Source organism: Chiloscyllium plagiosum, chromosome 2 (assembly GCF_004010195.1).
Source record: "Chiloscyllium plagiosum isolate BGI_BamShark_2017 chromosome 2, ASM401019v2, whole genome shotgun sequence".
Classification (NCBI taxonomy): Eukaryota; Metazoa; Chordata; class Chondrichthyes; order Orectolobiformes; family Hemiscylliidae; genus Chiloscyllium; species Chiloscyllium plagiosum.
Window position 1 is genome coordinate 573,122 of NC_057711.1, and position 22,969 is coordinate 596,090.

At 42.3% G+C, this 22,969-nt stretch overlaps 1 protein-coding gene across 4 annotated transcripts in view; it reads left to right on the plus strand.

The window, feature by feature from the left end:
* The window catches only part of LOC122556264 (nipped-B-like protein), a 536,293-nt gene that overhangs the window by 143,260 nt on the left and 370,064 nt on the right, over positions 1-22,969 (plus strand). For 3 of the 4 annotated variants that reach the window (XM_043702895.1, XM_043702914.1, XM_043702907.1), the window contains 2 exons: positions 320-445; positions 6,244-6,404. In XM_043702895.1, coding sequence (XP_043558830.1) covers positions 320-445; positions 6,244-6,404 — 287 coding nt within the window. The remainder of the gene's footprint in view (positions 1-319; positions 446-6,243; positions 6,405-22,969) is intronic. The other variant, XM_043702901.1, reaches the window with a different exon arrangement.

Consider the following 22,969-nt stretch of genomic DNA (forward strand, 5'->3'; position numbering starts at 1 on the left):
GATGAACTTCTCCAGGATCCTAGATAGGGTCAGACATGTTTCTTAGTTGTTTGATATTGGGAATATAGTAACTCGGTATACTCTGAGAAATTAGGTACTAGGTGCTCCACTGGAGCTTAAGCTGTTTTCCCTGCTTTACCCAATTCCAGTGCACCATTGAGATAGCTCAGAGGCCTTACTTTGGTGAGATTCATTTGTGTTTTTTGGTACCAGGATTTATTCATAAGTGAAGTTTAAGAATAAAGTAAAGCTTCTGCAATGGAGGTTGTGGTTCATAATTGTTGCTCATAGTTCTGAATGCTTGTTTTTCCGTCCTTAGAGTTGCATGGTTCCCCTCTGGTATCAGGTCCTACGTATTCTGGGAGTCCTCAGAGACCTGTGCAACCCTGTTTGATAGTCCAGACTCAGCCTTCTCCTCAGCAGCAACAGTCAACCTCCACGCTAGGTAAAGAATGCACCATTTCAGCTGTTCTGCATAATATAGCAGGGCATGAAATAAGTGGAGATGTGTGGCAAATGCTTGTGCAATACACAGAATTAGTATATCAGTTTTGGGAAGATAAAGCAAGTGTAACAAGCCTTCTATCCTAGCAAGTTGGAATCCTCAATATTGTGCACTACAGTTTTATTTAAACAGACAGAAATTCCCATTGGCAAGGCATTCATTTCATTAATTGCTCTATTGAATTGCTGTCAGCACTTGACAATTGAAGAATATTTGTAGGATGGCATCTTTTTCTGATTAAAATGGTCAGTGATATTATTTAGGTTGCTTGAATTCTTTTTGGAAAAAAAACAGCCTGTTTCCGTACAGTTGCTATTGTGTTACCACTTGGAATTAATTTAGATAGGGCAAATATCTGACACTGGTAGGCTATACACTCTGGGCTTAATTAACTGCTAGTGGCAGATCTGTATCCAGCAGCACTTTAACCAGACTGTTTAATTGTTCAAAATTACACTTAAAAGTTACAACACAAATTGAGAGCATGAAACATGGAATTCTCCTCTTTTATACTTCAATTAGACATTCCAGAAATTTCATAAACTCATTAATAAACCTATTGCGCTTGAATGCTTCCCATGAAAATAGTCCTCAGCAAAATGTCTTTCATGGTTTTAAGGTATGTAGCAGACACTACAGATTTTGCCCTGAGAATTGGGAAATTTTGGTGAGATACTTAAGTTATCCTTTTCTCCATTTACATTAATGAAAAGAAAAAGGTCATGTAATTGTAGTTCCTTACAAAATGTTCAGTAGTATGCACTTGCCAGACATTGTTGCTATTGGATGAGAGGTGAGCCACATTGTTAGAACATTGGTGTCTTTTTGATTTGATTTCTTTGCAACGACAAAGAATGCTTAATTCAATATTTATAACATCACCCATCTCAACCTTATAGCTGTTGAAAGCCTTTATATTTCTGGATTTGTTTATTTCAATGAACATTTGGATGAACTCCCATCAATCTGTTCAACTGAATTTTAGCTCAAACTAAGTAGTAAGACCACAGGCCATTCACCCCATTGACTAGATTAGAGTGGTGCTGGAAAAGCACAGCAGGTCAGGCAGCATTCGAGGCGCAGGAAAATCGATGTTTCGGGCAAAAGCCCTTTATCAGGAATGCTTTTGCCCGAATCATCGATTTTCCTGCTTCTCAGATGCTGCCTGACCTGCTGTGCCTTTCCAGCACCACTCTAATCTAGGCTCTGGTGTCCAGCATCTGCAGTCCTTGTTTTTATCTAGTTGATTCACCACATTGAGTCAGCTTCAACATTCAATGAGATCATGGCTGTTCTAATAGTATTAGGGTGAAGATGGTGAATGCTAATCATATGGAGCTGGGAATACAGGAAGTGAACATTTCAGCTGTCACGATTCCAACTGATGGTTCTCCTGGACAAGTTAGATCCAAGGATGAAGCCCAGCTTTATTATTCATTTATTTAGCTAGTACACATGGTGGTTAATCACTTTGTTTAATAACAGAACAGTGTATTACACAAAATAAATTTATTTAACATTATTTGTCATAAAAAAGTTAACTAAATATTGAAGGCAATTGTCAAAATCTATAAAACACAGCAAAGCAAAGTTTGAAACTGATTCCCAGTGCTATCCATTACAGTGACTCTAGAAGGAACTGTACTCCCCTCTAAACTCTATGGTTTTACTTTAACTGGATTTTTGACAACTTCTTGACCTTGGATTGTGATGACAATTCTGAGACCTTTCCAACTTTGTTGACGTGAACTTTCTTCAAAACTGAGAGCCTTCTAATTTCTAATAACCAGCAAATTTCTGAATCAACTCATCTATTTTGGAAATTTCGCAGATTGAGCCCTTTTTGTTGACTTGTTCCTGAACTTCTAAACTCCACACCGTGTCTGGAACTGGACTGTTTAATTTGACATTGTTTGGCACAACATCATGGGCTGAAGGACAGTACAGCACAAGAACGACTATGTTTTAACAGAATTTTTAAAAACAAAGGCCTTGCTACAAAGAAGAAAGAAAATTTACAGCCCAGAAATAGGCCCTTTGGCCCTTCAAGCCTGAGCCGATCCAAATCTACTGTCTAACCTGTCACCCAATTCCTAAGCATCTGAATCCTTCTGCTCCCCAACTACTAGGGTATCTGTCCAGACGCATCTTAAATGAATCTAATGTCCCTGCCTCTACTACCTCTGCTGGTACCTTATTCCAGGCACCTACCACCCTCCGTGTAAAGTACTTGCCACATGTATCCCCCTTAAACCTTTCACCTCTCAGCTTGAAAGCATGACCGCTCGTTATTGAATGCTTCACCCTGGGGGAAAAAGCTTATCTCTATCTACCCTGTCTATACCCTTAATGATTTTGTAGACCTCAATCAGGACCCCCCTCAATCTCCTTTTCTCTAATGAAAATAAACATAACCTGAAGAAGGGCTTATGCCCGAAACGTCTATTCTCCTGCTCCTTGGATGCTACCTGACCTGCTGCGCTTTTCCAGCAACACATTTTTCAGCTCTGATCTCCAGCATCTGCAGTCCTCACTTTCTCCACAAATATAACCTACTCAACTTCTCTTTATAGCTGGCATCTTCCATACCAGGCAATATCATTGTAAATCTTTTCTGCACCCTCTACAAAGCGTCCACATCCTTTTGGTAATGTGGTGACACAGTATTCTAAATGCGCTGAACCAATGTTGTGTACAATTTTAACATGATCTGCCAGCTCTTATACTCAATACCCTGTCCGATGAAGGCAAGCATACCATATGCCGCCTTGACCATTCCATCCCCCTGTGCAACCACCTTCAAGGTACAGTGGACCTGAGCAGATCTCTCTGCTCATCAACTTTTCCCAAGGTTCTTCTGTTCAGTGTATAATTCGCTCTAGAATTAGACTTCCCAAAATGCATCACCTCACATTTGCCTGGATTGAACTCAATGTACCACTTCTCCGCCCAACTCTCCAGTCTATCTATATTCTCCTGTATTCTTTGACAGTCCCTTATGCTTTCTGCTACTTCACCAATCTTCGTGTCATCTGCAAACTTGCTGATCATACCAACAGTGCCCCCTTCCAGACCATTTTGTATATCACCAGCAACACTGATCACTGTGGAACACCACTGGTCACCTTTCTCCATTTCGCGATACTCCCTTCAACTACTACTCTGTTTCCTGTTGCTCAACCAGTTCTTTATCTACCTAGCCAGAACACCCTGCACACCATGTGACTTCATTTTCTGCATTAGTTTACTATTGGGAATGTTCTCAAACACCTTACTAAAGTGTATGACATCTACAGCCCTTGCTCATCCTAGGCTCTTCTAATTTGATACGAAAGCAACTGGCCTGACATGTTTACTGTGCCTGTCATCAACTCATGAAATCTTTACATCAATACTCCAGGGATGTGCAGGCACCTATTCTCTGGTGACATGTTCCATCAGTAAGACGTTTGACAAGGTTCCCCTTGGGAGACTGATTAGTAAGGTTAGATCTCACGGAATACAGGGAGACCTAGCCATTTGGATGCAGAACTGGTTCAAAGGTAGAAGACAAAGGGTGGTGATGGAGGGTTGTTTTTTCAGACTGGAGGCCTGTGACCAGTGGAGTGCCACAAGGATTGGTACTGAGTCCTCTTATTGTCATTTACATAAATTATTTGGATGCAAGCATAAGGGGTACAGTTAGTAAGTTTGCAGATGACACCAAAATCGGAGTGGTAGTGTACAGCGAAGAAGGTTACCTCAGACTACAACAGGATCTGGACCAGATAGGCCAATGGGCTGAGAAATGGCAGATGGAGTTTAATTCAGATAAATGCGAGGTGCTGCATTTTGGGAAAGCAAATCTTAGCAGGACTTTTACACTTAATGGTAAGGTCCTAAGGAGTGCTGCTGAACAAAGAGACCTTGGAGTGCAGGTTCATAGTTCTGTGAAAGTGGAGTTGCAGGTAGATAGGATAGTGAAGAAGGTGTTTGGTATGCTTTCCTTTATTGGTCTGAGTATTGAGTACAGGAGTTGGGAGGTCATGTTGCGGCTGTACAGGACATTGGTTAGGCCACTGTTGGAATATTGCGTGCAATTCTGGTCTCCTTTCTATCGGAAAGATGTTGTGAAATTTGAAAGGGTTCAGAAAAGATTTACAAGGATGTTGCCAGGATTGGAGGATTTGAGCTACAGGGAGAGGCTGAACAGGCTGGGGCTGTTTTCCCTGGAGCGTTTGAGGCTGAGGGGTGATGTTATATAGAGGTTTACAAAATCATGGAGAGGCATGGATAGGGTAATTGCCAAAGTCTTTTCTCTGGGGTCGGGGACTCCAGAACTACAGGGCATAGGTTTAGGGTGAGAGGGGAAAGATATAAAAGAAACTTAAGGGGCAACTTTTTCACATAGAGGGTGGTGCATGTATGGAATGAGCTGCCAGAGGAAGTGGTGGAGGTTGGTACAATTGCAACATTTAAGAGGCATTTGGATGGGTATATGAATAGGAAGGGTTTGGAGAAATATGGGCTGGGTGCTGGCAGGTGGGACGAGATTGGGTTGGGATATCTGGTCAGCATGGGTGGGTCGGACCAAAGGATCTGTTTCCATGCTGTACATCTCTATGACTCTATTTAGTCACTCCTCCAGAAGGACACTTTATCCTTTAGATTAGATTACTTACAGTGTGGAAACAGGCCCTTCGGCCCAACAAGTCCACACCGACCCGCCGAAGCGTAACCCACCCATACCCCTACATTTACCCCTTACCTAACACTACGGGCAATTTAGCATGGCCAATTCACCTGACCTGCACATCTTTGGACTGTGGGAGGAAACCGGAGCACCCGGAGGAAACCCACGCAGACACTGGGAGAATGTGCAAACTCCACACAGTCAGTCGTCTGAGGCGGGAATTGAACCCGGGTCTCTGGCGCTGTGAGGTAGCAGTGCTAACCACTATATGAAAAAAAAATCTGCCTTTTCTGAAATCCACGTTTCAAAATTGATATTGGTGCATATTATGCACTTTTCACAACATTAGTAAGTTCAGTAGATACTGTCTCATGTCTTTCTGCAGACATCACCAGATACTGATAAGAATATGATTGTCTCCAATTCTGAGCAAAATTCCTGATTCCTCAATTGTTATTTGAGCTGAACCAGAATCTAATTTTCAACCTAAAACTTTGAAATTAATTAGAAATAATTGTATGTGAATACCAACCTATCCTCCATTTCTCTTTTTGGAAGTCGTGGGTGATTTAAGTATATGCAGCCTGTAAATTTTGTTATATAGCCATGCATAGAAGAAACTTAAAGGGATTGACTTGTGCATGGATTATTTGGGAGCTTTCTATTGCTGCACAGCTCATGGAAACCATTGATTCAATCCATGTCTTGTTGCTAGTACTGTAACTCCGTGTTATGCAAGAATCTTCAGAAAATCACCATAGCTGTTAAGTAGAAACTATGCATTTTGAATTGTATGTACTTTTATTTTTGATTACATCTGATATTTAAAGTTTCAGATCAAGTGAAATTTGTTCTGAAGTGAAGCAGTCTTTAAAACAAAAATATTAATCCATTTGGTTAGCTTATTTTTGTTTAGTGAAGTGAAGTTTTCTTAGAAATATTTTGCTTTTCATGGTTGTTGAGAGGGTTGCATTTGGGGACTGATGGTTGTCCCTTTCCTGCCGCAAGTGAATCAGATATGCACATGTAGGATAGCTTAATTAAAATAAATTATGGTGTTTTTCAGCTTCTGTATCAAGCCCAATGATTCCCAGTGGCATGCGGAATATTCATGATAGTAAAGTGACAAGTCAGATGTCGAGCTCCTCGTCCAATCACCATTCAGATAATTCAAGACATGGATCGAATGAGGACTATATACACATGGTGCATCGGCTTGGATCAGAGGTAGGAACAGAGTTGATTAAGAAATAGCTCTTTGTATGCTTGGATCTGGACAACTACCTTTGGGGCAAGTGCATTCAATGCTAGTTTAATTTTGAATCAGAAAATCTGTGTTGGAATTAAGTGTAATTTTAAGTCAAATTGATCTTTTGAATTTTACGTGAAATTTAACTTTCAGCAAAATGATTGGACAATGAGTCAGCTCCATAAATTTCAGAGTACGATTGATTCCTTAGTGATTTCACCTATTTTATATAATTGGAAAAAGTTTTGTTTGCTTGCTTTCACACGGTTAATTCCCTTGACTGTGCTATTTCATGTAGTTCTGCCAGTTCCATCATATCAATTGGAGGCACATTTTGTTAAGACCTGCAGCTCTTTTCTCAGCCTTGGCCGAGACTCCCAACGTATTCTTCAGAAGTAGACAATTTCCATTCCTTTATGATTCCTTCCTTTCAAACGCTCAACCAGAATAATTTTTGCTATATTAAAGTCAATAAAGCAGTAGTGCTGTCACTCTTAATAAACAGAATTAATAAGATAAATATGAATTTAAATATGAATTCTGTGGTTAACACACCAACTTTATAACTAACTCAAATTGCATTTTGACTAGGAGTCACAACTAAGATGCATTTCATCTCAAACTGTCAGACACCACAACATTCCTTTGAAATATTTTGAGAGTTGAGGCTATCTCATTGGAATGTTTTTAAGGCAAAGGTTAAAATTTTGAACAGTGAAAGGAATTGAGGTTTATGGTGAGTGGGTGGTAAGTGAAGCTGAGTTCTCAAAAGTCAGCCATGATCTTTATTGAATGGTGAAGCAGGCTCAAGGGGCCAGATGATCCACTCCTCCTGCTACTTACGTCCTTATGAGATATTTCAGCTCCCTGTTTTGAAGATATAGCTTCTGATTTCTGAATTGAGCAACTTAGTCTTTCATGAGATGCATCCAGCATCTCACTTCTAGCACAATACCAGCTCCCTCATCTGTCCGGGACACTCTTTATCTCTAGCTCCCATCTGCACCAAGTGTTTACTGCTCCTGGCCTTCTGTGTGCCACACTCCCCATGAACATTTGTAAGCCTCAATTATCTGAGCTAGCAATATTCTGTTGCCTCTTCAGTTTATTATGAGCTTTTCTTAGCCCAGGCTATATATTGAACTAACAACAGCACTTCAGTTGTTGCTTCTTTTGCTTGAGACTAACTTCTCTGGGTACCAGTTCCCTCGGGGTATAGCTGATCACATAGAAACTAGAAGGAGTAGTCGGCCAGTTGACCAATTGGTCCTACCAAGTTTGCATTGATCCTCTGTCAATCCATATTCCTGTTTTCACCCCATACCTCTCAATGCCTTTGAAATCTAAACATTTATCTATCTCTCTAATATATTCTGTTCCACATCCTTCTGTTGTAGAGAATTCCAAAGGTTAACTACTTTAGATATCCAAATCATTTAAATCTACTGGTTTCCTTTTATCTATTCTGCTTGTTACCTCCTCAAAGACACAATTTTCCGTTTATGAAGCAGTGCTTGATTTTTATGTATTTCTAAATGCTCCATTATTACATCTTTTAGAATTCTTTTGAGTGAAAAAAAGGGTTGCCTTATCTCAGTCCTAAGTGGTGTATCCCATATCCTGATATTGTGTCCCCTGATTCTAAACTGCCCCCACTCAGGAAGCAGCATCCTCTCCATGGGTACCCACATGGGTCTCAGTAATGTCGGTCTCTTTGGGGTCCATGGAACATTCCTTGTTACAGTCCTACTCCTGCCCCCACCCACACCACATTCTCCATATGTTGATGACATCCGTGCTGCTTTGTTCTCTTGTCCAGAATTGGACAAGTTTATCTATTTTGCTTCCAAAGTCTGCTCCACCCTCTCCTCTATCCTTCACGTGGTCACCAATATCCACCACAAACCCACTGACTCCCACCGTTACCATGACTGTACATCCTCTCACCGTACTTCCTGCAAAGATTCTCTTCCATTCTTCCAGTTTGTCTGTCTTCGTTGTATTTGTTCTGATGATGCCAACATTGACAAGGTGGTCTCTAAAGTGTCCATTTTATTCCTCAGCTGAGGATTCCCCAGCATCGTGGTTGACGGGGCCTTCAGCTGATCCAAACGCTCTCCCGCACTTTGGCCCTCACTCCTTCTCTTCACTCCTTCTCTTCACTCCCGCAATGACGAGAGGACTCCCCTTGTTCTCACCTGCCATCCCACCAGTATCCCCATCCATTTGATCATTAGCTGCCATTTCCACTGCCTCCAATGCAATGCCACCATTGGGTGCACGTTCCCCTCCCTCCCTTGTCAGCCTTCCAGGGACCTTTGCCTCTGGGACACCCTGGTCCACTCCTCCTTCAATGTAAACATGTCTCCATGGCACCTTCCCCTGCAATTGCCCTACTCTCCACTTGCTGTCCATCATTTACATAAATATCAATCTTTTCCTTGCTGCTGTCAGTTCTGGTGAAGGGTCACTGCTCAGTTTTTCCAGCAATTTCTGCTTTTGATTTTGCCTGTCCCTACATCTAGTCTGTTCAGCCCTTTTTGAAATGTATGATGTTCTATCAGTTGCACTCTTATTTTCTAAACTCTATTCAGTGGAGGCCCAGTTTAACCATTTTCTCTTCATAGGGCATTCCTGCCATCCCCAGTATCACCATAATGAACCTCCTATGCACTCCCACTGGAAAATATATCCTTAGCTATAGAGGCCAAACTTGCACAAATTATTCCCAGGTGTGGTCTCCCCTCTTTACCAGCAGTAAGGCATCCGTACTTCTGAACTGTCATCCTCTTATAATGAAGATCAATATACTGTTTACCTTTCTATTTACCTGTTGCACCTGACTGTCTATTTTCATTGATGTGTACAAGGATACCAAGATCCCTTCGTGCGTCCACATCTCCTAATATCATGATTTGACCTCATTTAAAATCCTTTTGTAAATCCAAATATTTTGGAGATTCAACTATGTTACATTTACTGGTTTCCCTTTGTTCTGCTTGTTACCGCCTCAAAATTCTTTACCCCTTCATGAAGCTGTGTTGACTCTGCTTAATTTTTACTATGCATTTCTAAATGCTCTGTTATTAATCTTTTATTATAGGTGCCAATATTTTCCCAATGAGAAATGTTAAATTCAATGGCCTATAGTTGTCTACTTTTTGTATCCTTACCCTTTTTTAATATGGGTTTTAAGTGGAAGCTTTTCAATTCTCTGGGATCTTTCCAGAATCTTTGGAAGATTCTGACAGCACATCCACTAGCTACTTCTTCAGTACAAACAGTCAGTACCAAGGGATTTAGTTGCATTTATCCTTATTACTTTGAGGTACCTTTTCTCCAGTGATTGCTATTGTATTTAGTTGCCCCCTACTTTCGCTCCTTGATGGTTTCGTACCTTTGGAATGCCATTAATGTATTCTTTGTGAAAACTGATGTAAAGTATTTATTCAACTCTTCTGCTATTTCATGATTCCGCATTATTATTTTCCCAACTGCATTCTCAAGGGGCCTGTGTTCATTTCAGCCCCTCTTTTCCATTTTGTACATTTAAAAGATCTCTTACTGTCAGTAAGATATTGTATTGCTTGGTAGTTTACCCTCTCAGATTGTTTTCTCTCCCTTTATTTGTTGTCATCTTTTGCGTTTTATTTGTTTTTAAAATTTTTTTCAAAGTATTTTTCCTAACCCAACTTGGCTTTTAAAACTCTCTCAATCCTGAAATTACTGCAAATTTTGCCACGTGGTGTTTTGTCTTTCACTTGGAAACTATTCTTAACTTCCTTAGTTGACCATTGTCTATTTATGCATTTTCTACAGTCTTCCTTCTTCATGTATCTTTGCTGTGAGTGAACTTTTTTCTTAAATGTCTGACATTGTTCCTCAAGTGTCGTTTCTGCTTTCCCAGTTTAGCCTGGCCAACTCAGCTCTTATCACTATGTAATTATGCTTATTTAAGTTTAGCATAGTTGTTTCTAGCCCAGCTTTCTCCCTTTCTCAAACTGAAGACTGAATCATTGTATTATGGCCATTGTTTCAGAGGGGATCTCTTCCTGTGGTTATTTATTAAGCCCTCCTCATTATATGTGACCAGATCCAAGATAATGTGATCACCAATTTGGAATCGCAACAAATTTGTTTCTGGAAACTACCTGAAAACACTCCCAATTCTTCCTCATGGCTACCGTTGCCAATTCAATTTTCTGAATCTACATTAAGATAAAAATCATTCATCTCTTATTTACATGCCCTAGTTATCTCATGGTTTATTTTCTGCCCTACAGAGCAGCTATTGTTAGGGCACACTATAGACTATTCCAACTAGTTCCATATTCCCCTTGTTATTTCTTGCTTCGAGTAAGTGAGGACTGCAGATGCTGGAAATCAGTTGAAAAGGGTGGTGCTGGAAGAGCACAGCCGGTCAGACAGCATTCGGGGAGCAAGAGAGTCGATGTTTCGAGAATAAGCTGATTGAAGAGCTGCAAACATTTGGATCTCCAAAATATTTGGATTTACAAAAGGATTTTAAATAAGGTCAAAACACGATATTAGATGTGGATGTACGAAGGGATCTTGGAAACGTCGAATTTCTTGTTTCGAACCATGTTGGTTCTGCATCATCCAGTCCAAGGTAATTTTGCTTAATGTGAAGATGCCAGTGTCTACCAAGCTTAGTTCCATTTGCACTCTCCGAATGTGACATGTAGTTTCCTTACTTAATATACATTCTGAATAGCTGAGTCCAATGGGTGCATCACTCCTCTAATCGCTGCCTGTCATTCGGAAAAGTCTAATTTATTCCCACTCTGTTTCCCTTGTGCTAAACAGTCCATGATCTGTTTCAGTACATGACCTCCAATCCCATCCTATTGAAGTTTGCACGCTGATCTCTTGTAGGACTATATCGTAACCCCCGGCTCCCCCTCATCAACTCTGAGTTATCTCCTTAAAAAGTTGTAACAGATTTGTAAAGCATGATTTTCTCTTTATAAATCTATGCTGATTCTGTCTGATTCTATCACCTATCTGCCAAGTGTTCTGTTGTTACACCTTTTATAATGGGCTATAACATTTCTCCCACTACTGATGTAAAACTAACTCATCTATAATTTGCTGATTTTTCTGCCTCTGTTAAATAGATGGGTTACCTTAGCTATCCTCCAATCTATTCGAGGCTACAGCATTTTGGAAGATGACTTCATACACGTGCTGTTTCTTGGGCCATTTTCTTAAGTACTTTGTGATGAAGCTTCTCAGGTCCTGTGGATTTATCTGTCTTCAATACTGTCAGTTTCCCCAGTACCATTTCCCTACTGAAACTGGGTTCTTTCACTTCCTTTTTCCCATAACAATCTGATCTTTCCCTTATTTTTGGGATATTATTTATGTCTTCCTTGTGAATACAGAACTAAAGTATATATTTAATTGGTCTGTTATCTCTTTGTTTCCCATTATGAATTTCTTGTTTCTGATTGTTGGTGACCTATATTTGTCTTTACTAGTCCTTTTCTCTTCAATACCCATGGAAGTTCTTATTAGTTTGTACGCTCCCTTCAAGCTACGCTCTTAATCTATTTTCCTCCTCTGAACTTAGCATTTTGTCTCCCTTTGCAATCTAAACTGTTCCAATTCTCAAGTCTGTTGCTTTTTTGGCCAACTTGTTCACCTTTTCCTTGCATTTAATACAATGCTTAATTTCCCTGTTAGGCATGGTCTGACTATATTTCCTCTTTCAGTTTTGTGCCACTCTGGGAACTGTCTAGTTCATCCATATACTGTTTAAATGTTTGCCATTGCTTGTCTACTATCATCGCTTTAAATAACGATTCCCAATTTATCATAGCCAGCTTGCGGTTCCTACAGTCATAATTTCCTTTATTCAAGGTCCTAATATCAGAAACAACTATGTCACTGTACCTTAGGAAGAATTCTCTTTCATCGTGGTCACCATTCCCAAAGGGTCCACAAGTAGATTATTAATTATTCCTTCCTCTTTACACAATATCCAGTCAAGGATGACCTTTACTTGGAGTTGGTTCCTCAACGTATTGACCCATATGTATACCCTCCAATGGATCCATCTCTAGACTATAGCTACAGATTTGTTTTTCCCAGTCTGTATGCTGATTGAAGTCATAGAATCTCTCTAGTGCAAAAAAAGGCCATATTTGTCCTCACCGCCCCTCGGAAAAGCATCCTACCCAGATCCAGACCTACCCTATTTCTATAACTCCTCATTGACCATGGCTAACCTACTTAGCCTATATATCCTTAGATACTATGGATAATTTAGCATGGCCAATCCATTTAACCTGTACATCTTGGACCGAGAGGGGGAACGGGAACACCCAATGGAAACCCATGCAGACACAGGAAGAACATGCAGACTTCACACATGCACAGTCACCCAAGGCTGGAATTGAGCCAGGTCCCAAACACTGTGAGGTAGCAATGCAAACTGCTGAGCCACCATGCTGCTCATAATTACAGCCATATCTCTCTCCCTTGAGTTTCTAATTTCCTTTTGGAAATACCTGTACAAATGCCAGTATCCCATCAAAGTCATTTATTTAGACGCGGAGGATCTTTGACACTGATCCAGCTCCTTCAGTGAACTCTGAGCAGAGCATCAAACACTCCTGTTTATATCAGTCAGCAAGGGCTCCCTGATTGTGATGTTAATCTGGTCTAATAAGGGTACCTGTTGACCTTGTTACAATCACTACATCCCTTCTCCTGAGTCTGAGGACAGGCCGGTTCAATTTTGTTTTAGCATCAGGTCAGGTTTCTCCAGCTCAGTGTCTGATATGAGCAGCGTATAAAGCACTAGCACTCATCCTGTACCTGAGTGTGTCTCGGAAGAAATTCATTCCTCTCCTCAGATGGCAAAGGTATCAAAGTGGTGACATCTGCCATGTTCGTCTCCGATATTTCTTCAATGCTTGATGGAGAGAGAGAGCCCACAAGTTCCAGGAGGGCATTTGATGAGTTGGGCATGTTTTGCTCCTGCAATATTTGAGAATTTGCAACTTTCATGTGGTCCATGATCTTGTTCAGGTCCATCGCACCAAGCTGAACTTTACATATCACTGGACCTGACCTTGTGTCGATCATGCCTCTTATCCATGCTAAACTTTGTCCTCTGAGGTAAACTGTCTTTCTCCCTTAGCAGAGTCTTATATCAGACATTGTCATTCCTGATGTCATTTCTCACCTCTGTTAACGCTCATTGCTAGTTCTGAGGCAGAGTCATTCAATCCAAAGCATGAACTCTGATTTCTGTCCACACATGCTGCCAGACTTGCTCGGCTGCTCCGGTTTCTGTTTTTGTTTCTTGGAGGATGATAGCTTTTCATTTTTCTTGATAACTATGGCTTGGGGTGGCTTAGTGGTTAGCACTGCTGCATCACAGCACCAAGGTCCCAAGTTCAATTGCAGCCTCTGGCGACTGTCTGTGTGGAATTTGCACATTCTCCCCGTGTCTGCGTGGGTTTCTTCCGGGTGCTCCGGTTTCCCCCCACAGTCCAAAGATGTGCAGGTCAGGTGAATTGGCCATACTAAATTGTCCATTAGGTGCATTAGTCAGAGGGAACTAGGTCTCGGTAGGTTACTCTTCGGAGGGTCGGTGTGGACTTATTAGGCCGAAGGGCCTGTTTCCACGCTGGACGGAATCTAAAAATAATTTTCCAAGGCTGACCCTTTTTTAAAGAGTTGATGCAAAGGTTTCAGGATGGAGGCCAGGTTGTGTTTGAACCCGCACCAGGAAAGCTCTAAATTCCGGTACTGACTTGGGAGCCGGGGCACTTTTGATTCACTTACTTTATCTTCCAACAGGTGTAACCCTGTCTTGTCGAGTCTGTAGACCAAGTAGGTCACTTGTGCCTGGAATGCCAATTTTTCCCTCCTAAGGTGTCTGTGCACTTGAGAGAAATTTCTAAGGACGAGGTTCACATTCCCTAAGTGCTCTTTCTTGGTCTTCCCTGTTATTAACTCATCATCTAGATAAATGGTGACCTGGAATAGATCTTGTAAAATGTTCTCCATCTGCTGAAAAATTGTACGGGCTGACAATATCCCAGAAGGCAGTCTTATATTGGTGCAAATCCTATGAGTATTAATTGTGGCATACTTCTGGAAATCTGCACCAAACTGCAATAGAAAGTAAACGTGACTCCTTTCCAGCTCTCCTGCCAGCTTTGTGTACAAATCCTCTGTGAGGGATTGGGCATTTATCCAGCTGCTTAAAGATCCCACAAAGGTGAACTGACCCATCAGGCTTCACCGTCAGTATGACTGGTGCTGCCTATTCTGCAAACTGTACTGGTTTGATGATTCCTTTGCTTTCCAGCCTCCTAATTTTAGCCTCTCCCTTGCCATTAAGGCAAATGGCACTGGACGGACTTTGCAGAATCATGGAATTGTTTCTTGGTTAACATGCAAGTTGGTCTTGGCTACTTTGGTCCCAAGGCAGGCCCTTTGGCCCAAACTGGTCCAAGTTGACCAAAATGTCAGTCCATGCTAACCCCATTTCCCTGCACTTGACCCACATCCTTCTAAACCTTTCCTATCCATGTATTTGTCCAAATACCTTTTAAATGTTGTTAATGTACCTGCTTCAACTACTTCAGCTGGCAGCACATTCCAAATGCACACCACCCTCTAATCTTAAAGTGATACCCTCTAGTCCTTGATTCCCCACCCCTGGGAAAAAGACTGTGCACATTCACCCTATCCATGCTTCTCATGACCTTATACACCTCTCTAAGGCCCCCCCTTCTCAGTCTCCTAAGCTCTAAAGAAAAATGTAGTAGCTTGTCCAACCTCTCCCTATAACTCAGTCTCTTGAGTCCAGGAAACATCCTTGTAAATTCTTTCTGAACTTTTTTCTAGTATAACATCCTTCCTACAGCAAGGTGACCAAAGCTCAACACAGTACCCCACGTGCGTCCTCAACAATGTCCTGTACAACTGCAACATAAGTTCTGTACTCATGCCCTGACTGCTGAAGGCCACTGTGTCAAAAGCCTTCTTCACTGACCTGTCAACCTGTGACTCCACTTTCAGAGAACCATGCACCTGAACTCCAGGCTCCCTCTGTTAAGGCATTGCTATGCATTCTTTTCATGTAATGGGCCCAATCTGGATCAAAGGAGTCAAGCTTCCCAAATAATGGCATGATGTCAGAAATGCTTACTGCAACTCAGACTACTGTTGTGAGCTGGTTTCTTCAGGCGCGTGCTTTTCTCTCTTTGCCACTGAAGTAACTCCAGAAACCGGTATCCTGTCACTGAGTTACCCATTGTTTGCATGTGGAGTGTCTATGACACTGACCCAGCTCCCTCAGATCAAACTGAGTGGACTCTCTGACACTCCTGTTTATATGTCAGCCAGGGTTTCCTGGTTGGGGCTATTCATAGAGTCAGAGTCCTACAGCATAGAGATAAACCCTTTGGCCCAAACTGGTCCATGCTGACCAAAATATCCACCTATGCTAACACCATTTCCCTGCACTTGGCCCATATCCTTCTAAACCTTTCCTATCAATGTATTTGCCCAATACTTTTTAAATGTTGTTAATGTAACTGCCTCAACAACTTCCGCTGGCCGCTCATTCCATATGTGTACCACCCTCTGTTTAAAAAAAAAAAGTTGCCCTTTAGGATTCTTTTTATTCTTTCCCCCCCAATCTGAAAGTAATGCTCTAGTCCTCGATTCCCCATCCCTGCGAAAAAGACTGAGTGCGTTCACCCTATCCATACCCCCCTCAATTTTATATACTTCTATAAGATCACCCCTGTGTCCAACGCTCTAAAGAAATTGTCTTAGTTTGTCCAACCTCCCCCTATACCCCAGTACCTTGAGCCCTGACATCCTTTTAAATTTCTTCTGCAGTCTCTCCCATTTAATAACATCCTTCCTATAGCAAGGTGACCAAAACTGAACACAGTACCCCAAGTGTAGCCTCACCAACGTCCTGTGCAACTTCAACATAACCTCCTAACGTCTATATTCAGTGCCCTGACTGATGAAGGCCAGTGTGTCTAAAGCCGCCTTCACTGCCTGGTCTAGCTGTGACGCCATTTTAAGAGAATCATGCACCTGAACTTCAAGGTCCCTCTGTTCCTCTGCACTCCTTAAAGCCCTATCATTCACCATGAAACTCTTACCTCATGTTTTTCTATGCTAAACTCCATTTGTCACTTCTTGGCCCAATTCCCCAGCTGATCAAGGTCCTGCTGCAATTTCTGATAACCTTCCTCACTGTCTACAGTACAGCCTATTTTAGTGTCATCTGCAAACTTACTAATTATGCCTTGTGCATTCTCATACAAATAATTTAATTAGATAACAAACAGCAATGGGCCCAGCACCGACGTCTGAGGCACTCCACTAGTCACAGGCCTCCAGTCTAACAAGCATCTTTCTACTATTACCCTCTGCTTCCTACCATCAAGTCAATTTTGTATCCAATTTGGCAGCTTAACCCTCGATTCCATGCGATCTAACCTACTGTTGTGGTTCTGTTCGCCAAGCTGGGAATTTGTGTTGCAGACATTTCGTCCCCTGTCTGGGTGACATCCTCAGTGCTTGGGAGCCTCCTGTGAAGCACTTCTGTGATCTTTCCTCTGGCATTCGTACTGGTTTGAATCTGTCGCTTCTGGTTGTCAGTTCCAGCTGTCTGCTGCAGTGGTCAGTATATTGGGTCCAGGCCGATGTGCTTATTGATTGAATCGGATTCAATCAGAGAACTCATTCTGAGCGGTTCATCTGCTGACCTCGTTACAGTTACTATGTTTTCAGTTTCCTATTGCTAGCACTAATATTATGACTACAATTTTAGGGTCCACATGCAACACCAGCATCATTTCTGCCCCTTGAACTCATACAGATTCAATTTCTTTAGAGCTAATATCCTTCTGCACAATTGCATTAATTTCCTTTTTAATCAGCTGTGCTACCTGACCTTTTTTGTTTGTTTTTGTCCTCTCTGAAGACTGAAAATCCTTGGACATCCAGTTCCACAACTTAGGAAGGATATAGTGGCCTTGGAGGGAGCAGGAGTTAAGTTATGAGGAGAGAATATACAGATTGTCTGTTTTCTCCAGAACTTAGAAGGTTGGGGGTGATCTGATCGAAGTCTTCAAGATATTGACAGGAAAAGACAGGGCAGGTACAGTGAAACTATTTGCACTGGATGGGAGTTTAAGAATGAGAGGTTATTGTTTGAGAATTAGTTCCAGAATGTTCAGCAGAGGTGTTAGGATGCTATTCTACACACAGGCTTGTGAGATTTGGAACTCCATTACAAAAATAGTAGCTAATGCTAGATCAGTTGTAAGTTTTGAATCTGAGATTTTTTTTTAGTAGACAGATTTAAGGTATAGAGCTGAAAATGTGTTGCTGGAAAAGCGCAGCAGGTCAGGCAGCATCCAGGGAAGAGGAGAATCGATGTTTCGGGCATAAGCCCTTCTTCAGGAATGAGGAAAGTTTGTCCAGCAGGCTAAGATAAAAGGTAGGGAGGAGGGACTTGGGGGAGGGGCGTCGGAAATGTGATAGGTGGAAAGAGGTGGTTCCTAGGCAGAAGATGTGGCGCTCTTCCTCCAACCGTCGTGTTGTTGTGGTCTGGCGATGGAGGAGTCCAAAGACCTGCATATCCTTGGTGGAGTGGGAGGGGGAATTGAAGTGTTGAGCCACAGGGTGGTTGGGTTGGTTGGTCCGGGTGTCCCAGAAGTGTTCTCTGAAACGCTCCGCAAGTAGCCGGCCTGTCTCCCCAATATAGAGGAGGCCACATCGGGTGCAGAGGATGCAATAGATGTGTTCTTAGAGCGAGATTGCGTGAGAACTGAACTATCATATTATATAAGAATCTGAATGTATATGAGCCAATGGCAGATACGTGGACTTAGGGCATACACCAGTCATAGTTTCATTGACATGCAGAACAGGCTCGAGGAGATGAATGGTCTACTCTAATTCCAGTGTTCACATTCCTGTTTACCCATGCAACCATGTCTCTTTCATACCCATTTAGATCCATTTGCACGACTGATTCATTAATATTACTGTGAATACTCTGATTCAGGCACAAGGGCTTAAGACTTTAGCATGCTTAGTCCTGTTCACTGTGGCCCTGCATGAATCTAGACCTTAAATTCTCTGCCTATCACCTTTCTGGTTTCCCATTATGTCTTTTTGTTTTAGTTCTTATTTTAGATTGGAGGGAATTATTTCAGGGTAAATCCACATTTGAAATGTGGGGATTATTTAAAAGGCCATTTGATGAGAGTTCAGGATCAACTTATTCCCATGAAGGTGAAAGATAAGGATGGAACTTCCTAAAGATTAGGAAACGCTGGGTAATGAGATATTAACTCAGAGACAATGATGGAAATGTCAGGTTTAGGAAACAGAAATCAGATGAGGCCCTTGAGGTATATAAAGGAAGCTGGAAAGAACTTAGACAACAAAACGGGCCATGAAGTGTCCTTGGCAAATAGTTAGAGAATCCCAAAGCATTTTAAATGTGTATTGGGAGCAAGAGGCTCGCAAGGGAAAGGATAGGTCTACTCGTGGACAAAAAGGGAATTTTTGCATGAAGCTGAAAAATGTGTTGCTGGAAAAGCGCAGCAGGTCAGGCAGCATCCAAGGAGCAGGAGAATCGACGTTTCGGGCATAAGCCTGAAGAAGGGCTTATGCACAAAACGTCGATTCTCCTGTTCCCTGGATGCTGCCTGACCTGCTGCGCTTTTCCAGCAACACATTTTTCAGCTCTGATCTCCAGCATCTGCAGTCCTCTCTTTCTCCCATTTTTGCATGAAGCCAGAGGAAGAGAATGATCCTTTGTACTTTGCATTGATATTCACTAAGGATAAAGAGAACGGATGAGGATAGACTTAGGGAGGGGTATGTTGATATTCTAGGGCATCTCTATATTAAGAGGATACAGAGTTGGACATCTTGAAAAACATTAAAGGTAGATACGTTGCCAGAGCCTGAGGGCAATAAAGGAGGAGAGTCCCTGGGCCTTGACAGAGATCTTTGTATCCTCTTTAGCCACTGGTCAGGTCCCAGAAAACTGGAGAATAGCCAATTTTGTTTTTGTTCAAGGCAGACAATATGGATAATCCAGGAGATGATAAGCCGGTGAGTCTTGGATCATCAGTGGAGAAGTTATTGGAGAAGATTCTTAGAAGATTCCAAATTCAACTTGCATTTGGAAAAGAATGGATTTATTAGGGGTAGTCAGCAAGGCATTGTATTTGGGGGATGATTCTAGTCTCAAATTTGATTTGTTTTTTGAGGATGTGGCAAAGATGGTTGAGGTTAGCACAATGGACTTTAGTAAGGCACTTGACCAGGCCACTCATGGTAGGCTGGTCCAGAAGATGGTGAGTTGGTAAGTTTGATATAAATCTGATTTGGTCATAGAAGACAGTGTGTAAATGGGGATGGATGTTTTTCTGACTGGAAGTCTGTGACCACTGGTGTTCTGCAATGATTAACACTGGGATCTCTTTGTTTGTAATATGTATAAATGATTTGGATGAAAATGGAGGTAGCCTGATTAGTAAGTTTACAGACGGCATGGAAGTTGGAATTGTGGATAGTGAGGAAGGTTATCAAAGAAAGTTGGGTAGAGAAATGGCAAGTGAAGTTTAATCTGGACAAGTGTGAGGTGATATATTTGGAGCAGGATCATTGATATAAAGAGAGATCTTGGGGTAGTAGTCCATAGCTCCCTGCAAGTAACAATACCGATGGGTAAGGTGGTAAAGAAGCACGGCATGCTTCCCTAAGTAATGTTGCAGTTGGATGAAACTTTACTTAGGCCACATTCAGAATATCATATGCAGTTTTGGATGCTACAGTATAGGAAGGGTGTGGAAACTTGGGAGAAAGTGCGGAAGAGGTTTACCAGGATACTGTCTGGATTAGAGTGTAGTCCCTGTAAGGAGAGGTTGACAAAAGTTGGATCACTTACGATAGAGTGATAGAGGTTGAGGGAAGACTTGATAGAAGTACATAAAATGATGAGAGGCATGGATAGGGTGGATGCTTGCAGGGTCCCAGGGTGACAATGCCAAATACGAAGGGGCATAGGTTGAAAGCAGATGTGTGAGGCAAGTATTTTATGCAAAGGCTGGTAGGTGCCAGGAATGTGCTGCCAGGTGAAGTGGTAGAAGCAGATGTGATAGAAATGTTTAAATAGAGGGGTGCCGATCATGTGCAGGCAGATTGGATTAGATTAGAATGGCATCATAGTCAGTACAGACATATTGGGCTGCAGGGCACGTTCCTGAGCTGTACTGCTGCATGTTCCTTGTAATCATGATTCGGAGATGCCGGTGTTGGACTGGGATGTACAAAGTTAAAAATCACACAACACCAGGTTATAGTCCAACAGGTTTAATTGGAAGCACACTAGCTTTCGGAGCACCGCTCCTTCATCAGGTGATAGTGGAGGACACAATTCTAAGGCACAGAATTTATAGCAAAACTTTAGTGTGATGTAACTGAAATTATACATTGAAAAATACCTTGATTTTCTGTTGAGTCTTTCATCTGTTCGAATACCATGATAGTTTCACTTCTTTCATGTGTAAATCACAAAACCCTTTTTTTTTAAATAAAAAGTTGCATTCTCAGATGAGCTGTAACAATGAATGTTAGCTAGACAATACGTTGAAGGTGTTGGCCCCCTGTGTTCTCTGTCTATGCCATGATGTTTAGATTGATTCTAATCTAAAAAGTGAGATAACAGAGATTTACATAAATTCATGCAGTTTTTGCGTAAAGTACAATGTAACTCTGCAAGTACAAATTCACCCCACAAAATATATGTATGCATGTGGGTCTTTGTCTGTCTGTGTGTGTGTCTGGGTTGGGGGTTGAGAGTGAGTGTGTGTGTGTATATGTGTGTATAGTGAGTGTAGAGTGTCTTAAGTCTGTGAGGGGGTGCATGTGATTGTGGGAGTGTGTGTGCGTGTCTGGGGTGGGGGGATTGTGTGCGTCTGTGTGAGAGTGTGGTATATGTGTGTGCATGAGTGCAGAGTGGTCCAAGTCTTTGAGAGGATGCCTGTGAGAGTATGGGAGTTTGTGTGTGTCTGTAAAGGTGTGTGTGTCTGTGTGCATGTGTCCTTAGGTCTATATATATGTGTGTGTGTGTGTAGTGCAATGGTGGTCACCTGTAATGTGACATGAACCCAAGGTTCCAGTTGAGGCCCTCCCTATAGGTACCGAACTTAGCTATCAGCCTCTGCTTGGCCACTTTTCGCTGCTGACTATGCCCGAGTCCGCCTTAGAGGATGATCACCCGAAGGTCTGAGGATGAATGTCCTGGACCACTGAAGTGTTCACTGAACTAAATGGGCACCGCACAACAATCAACAGACAGGAGTGTTCCCTCCCAGTTGGGGAATACTTCAGTGGTCCAGGACATTCGACCTCTGACCTTCGGGTGACCATCCTCCAAGGCGGACTTCGGGACAGGAAGCAGCGAAAAGTGGCCGAGCAGAGGGTGATAGCTAAGTTCGGTACCCATAGGTCGGGTCTCAACTGGGACCTTGGGTTCATGTCACATTACAGGTGACCACCATTGCACTATAGACACACACAGACACTCCTACACGTGCAGAGGTGACAACATGGCATAGACAGAGAACACAGGGGGCTAACATCTTCAACATATTGTCTAGCTAACATTGTTACAGCTCACCTGAGAATGTAACACATCTCTGATCGTGTTTTCCGGGTCCTTAAGGGGGAGGGGGAGCAGCTCGAAGTCGTGGTCCACATTGGCACCAACGACATAGGTAGGAGAAGGGCTGAGGATGTTAGGCAGGCTTTCAGGGAGCTAGGTTGGAAGCTCAAAGTTAGAACAAAGAGTTGTTGTCTCTGGTTTGTTACTGGTGCCATGTGATAGAGTGTCGAGGAATAGGGAGAGAGAACAGTTAAATGCGTGGCTACAGGGATGGTGCAGGAGGGAGGGATTCCAGTATCTGGGTAACTGGGGTTCTTTCTGGGGAAGGTGGGAACTCTATAAACAGGATGGTCTACACCTGAACCTGAGGGGCACCAGTATCCTTGGGGGGAGGTTTGCTAGTGCTCTTCAGGGGGGTTTAAACTAATTCTACAGGGGCATGGGAACCTAGACTGTAGCTTTAGGGTGCAGGACCTGGAGTGTAAGGAGGTTAGGAACATGACATCAATCTCAAAGGAGGGTGCCTGTAAACAGGAAAGTGGCTTGAAGTGTGTATACTTCAATGCAAGAAGTATACGAAATAAGGTAGGTGAACTTGCAGCGTGGGCTGGAACCTGGGATTTCGATGTTGTGGCTATTACGGAGACATGGCTAGAACAGGAACAGGATTGGCTGTTGCAGGTTCCAGAATTTAAATGTTTGAGTAGGGGCGGAGGTGGGGGTAAAAGAGGGGGAGGTGTGGCATTGCTTGTCAAAGATAGTATTACAGTGGTGGAAAGGACGATGGATGAGGACTTGCCACTGAGGTAGTTTGGGCTGAGGTTAGGAACAGGAAAGGTGAGG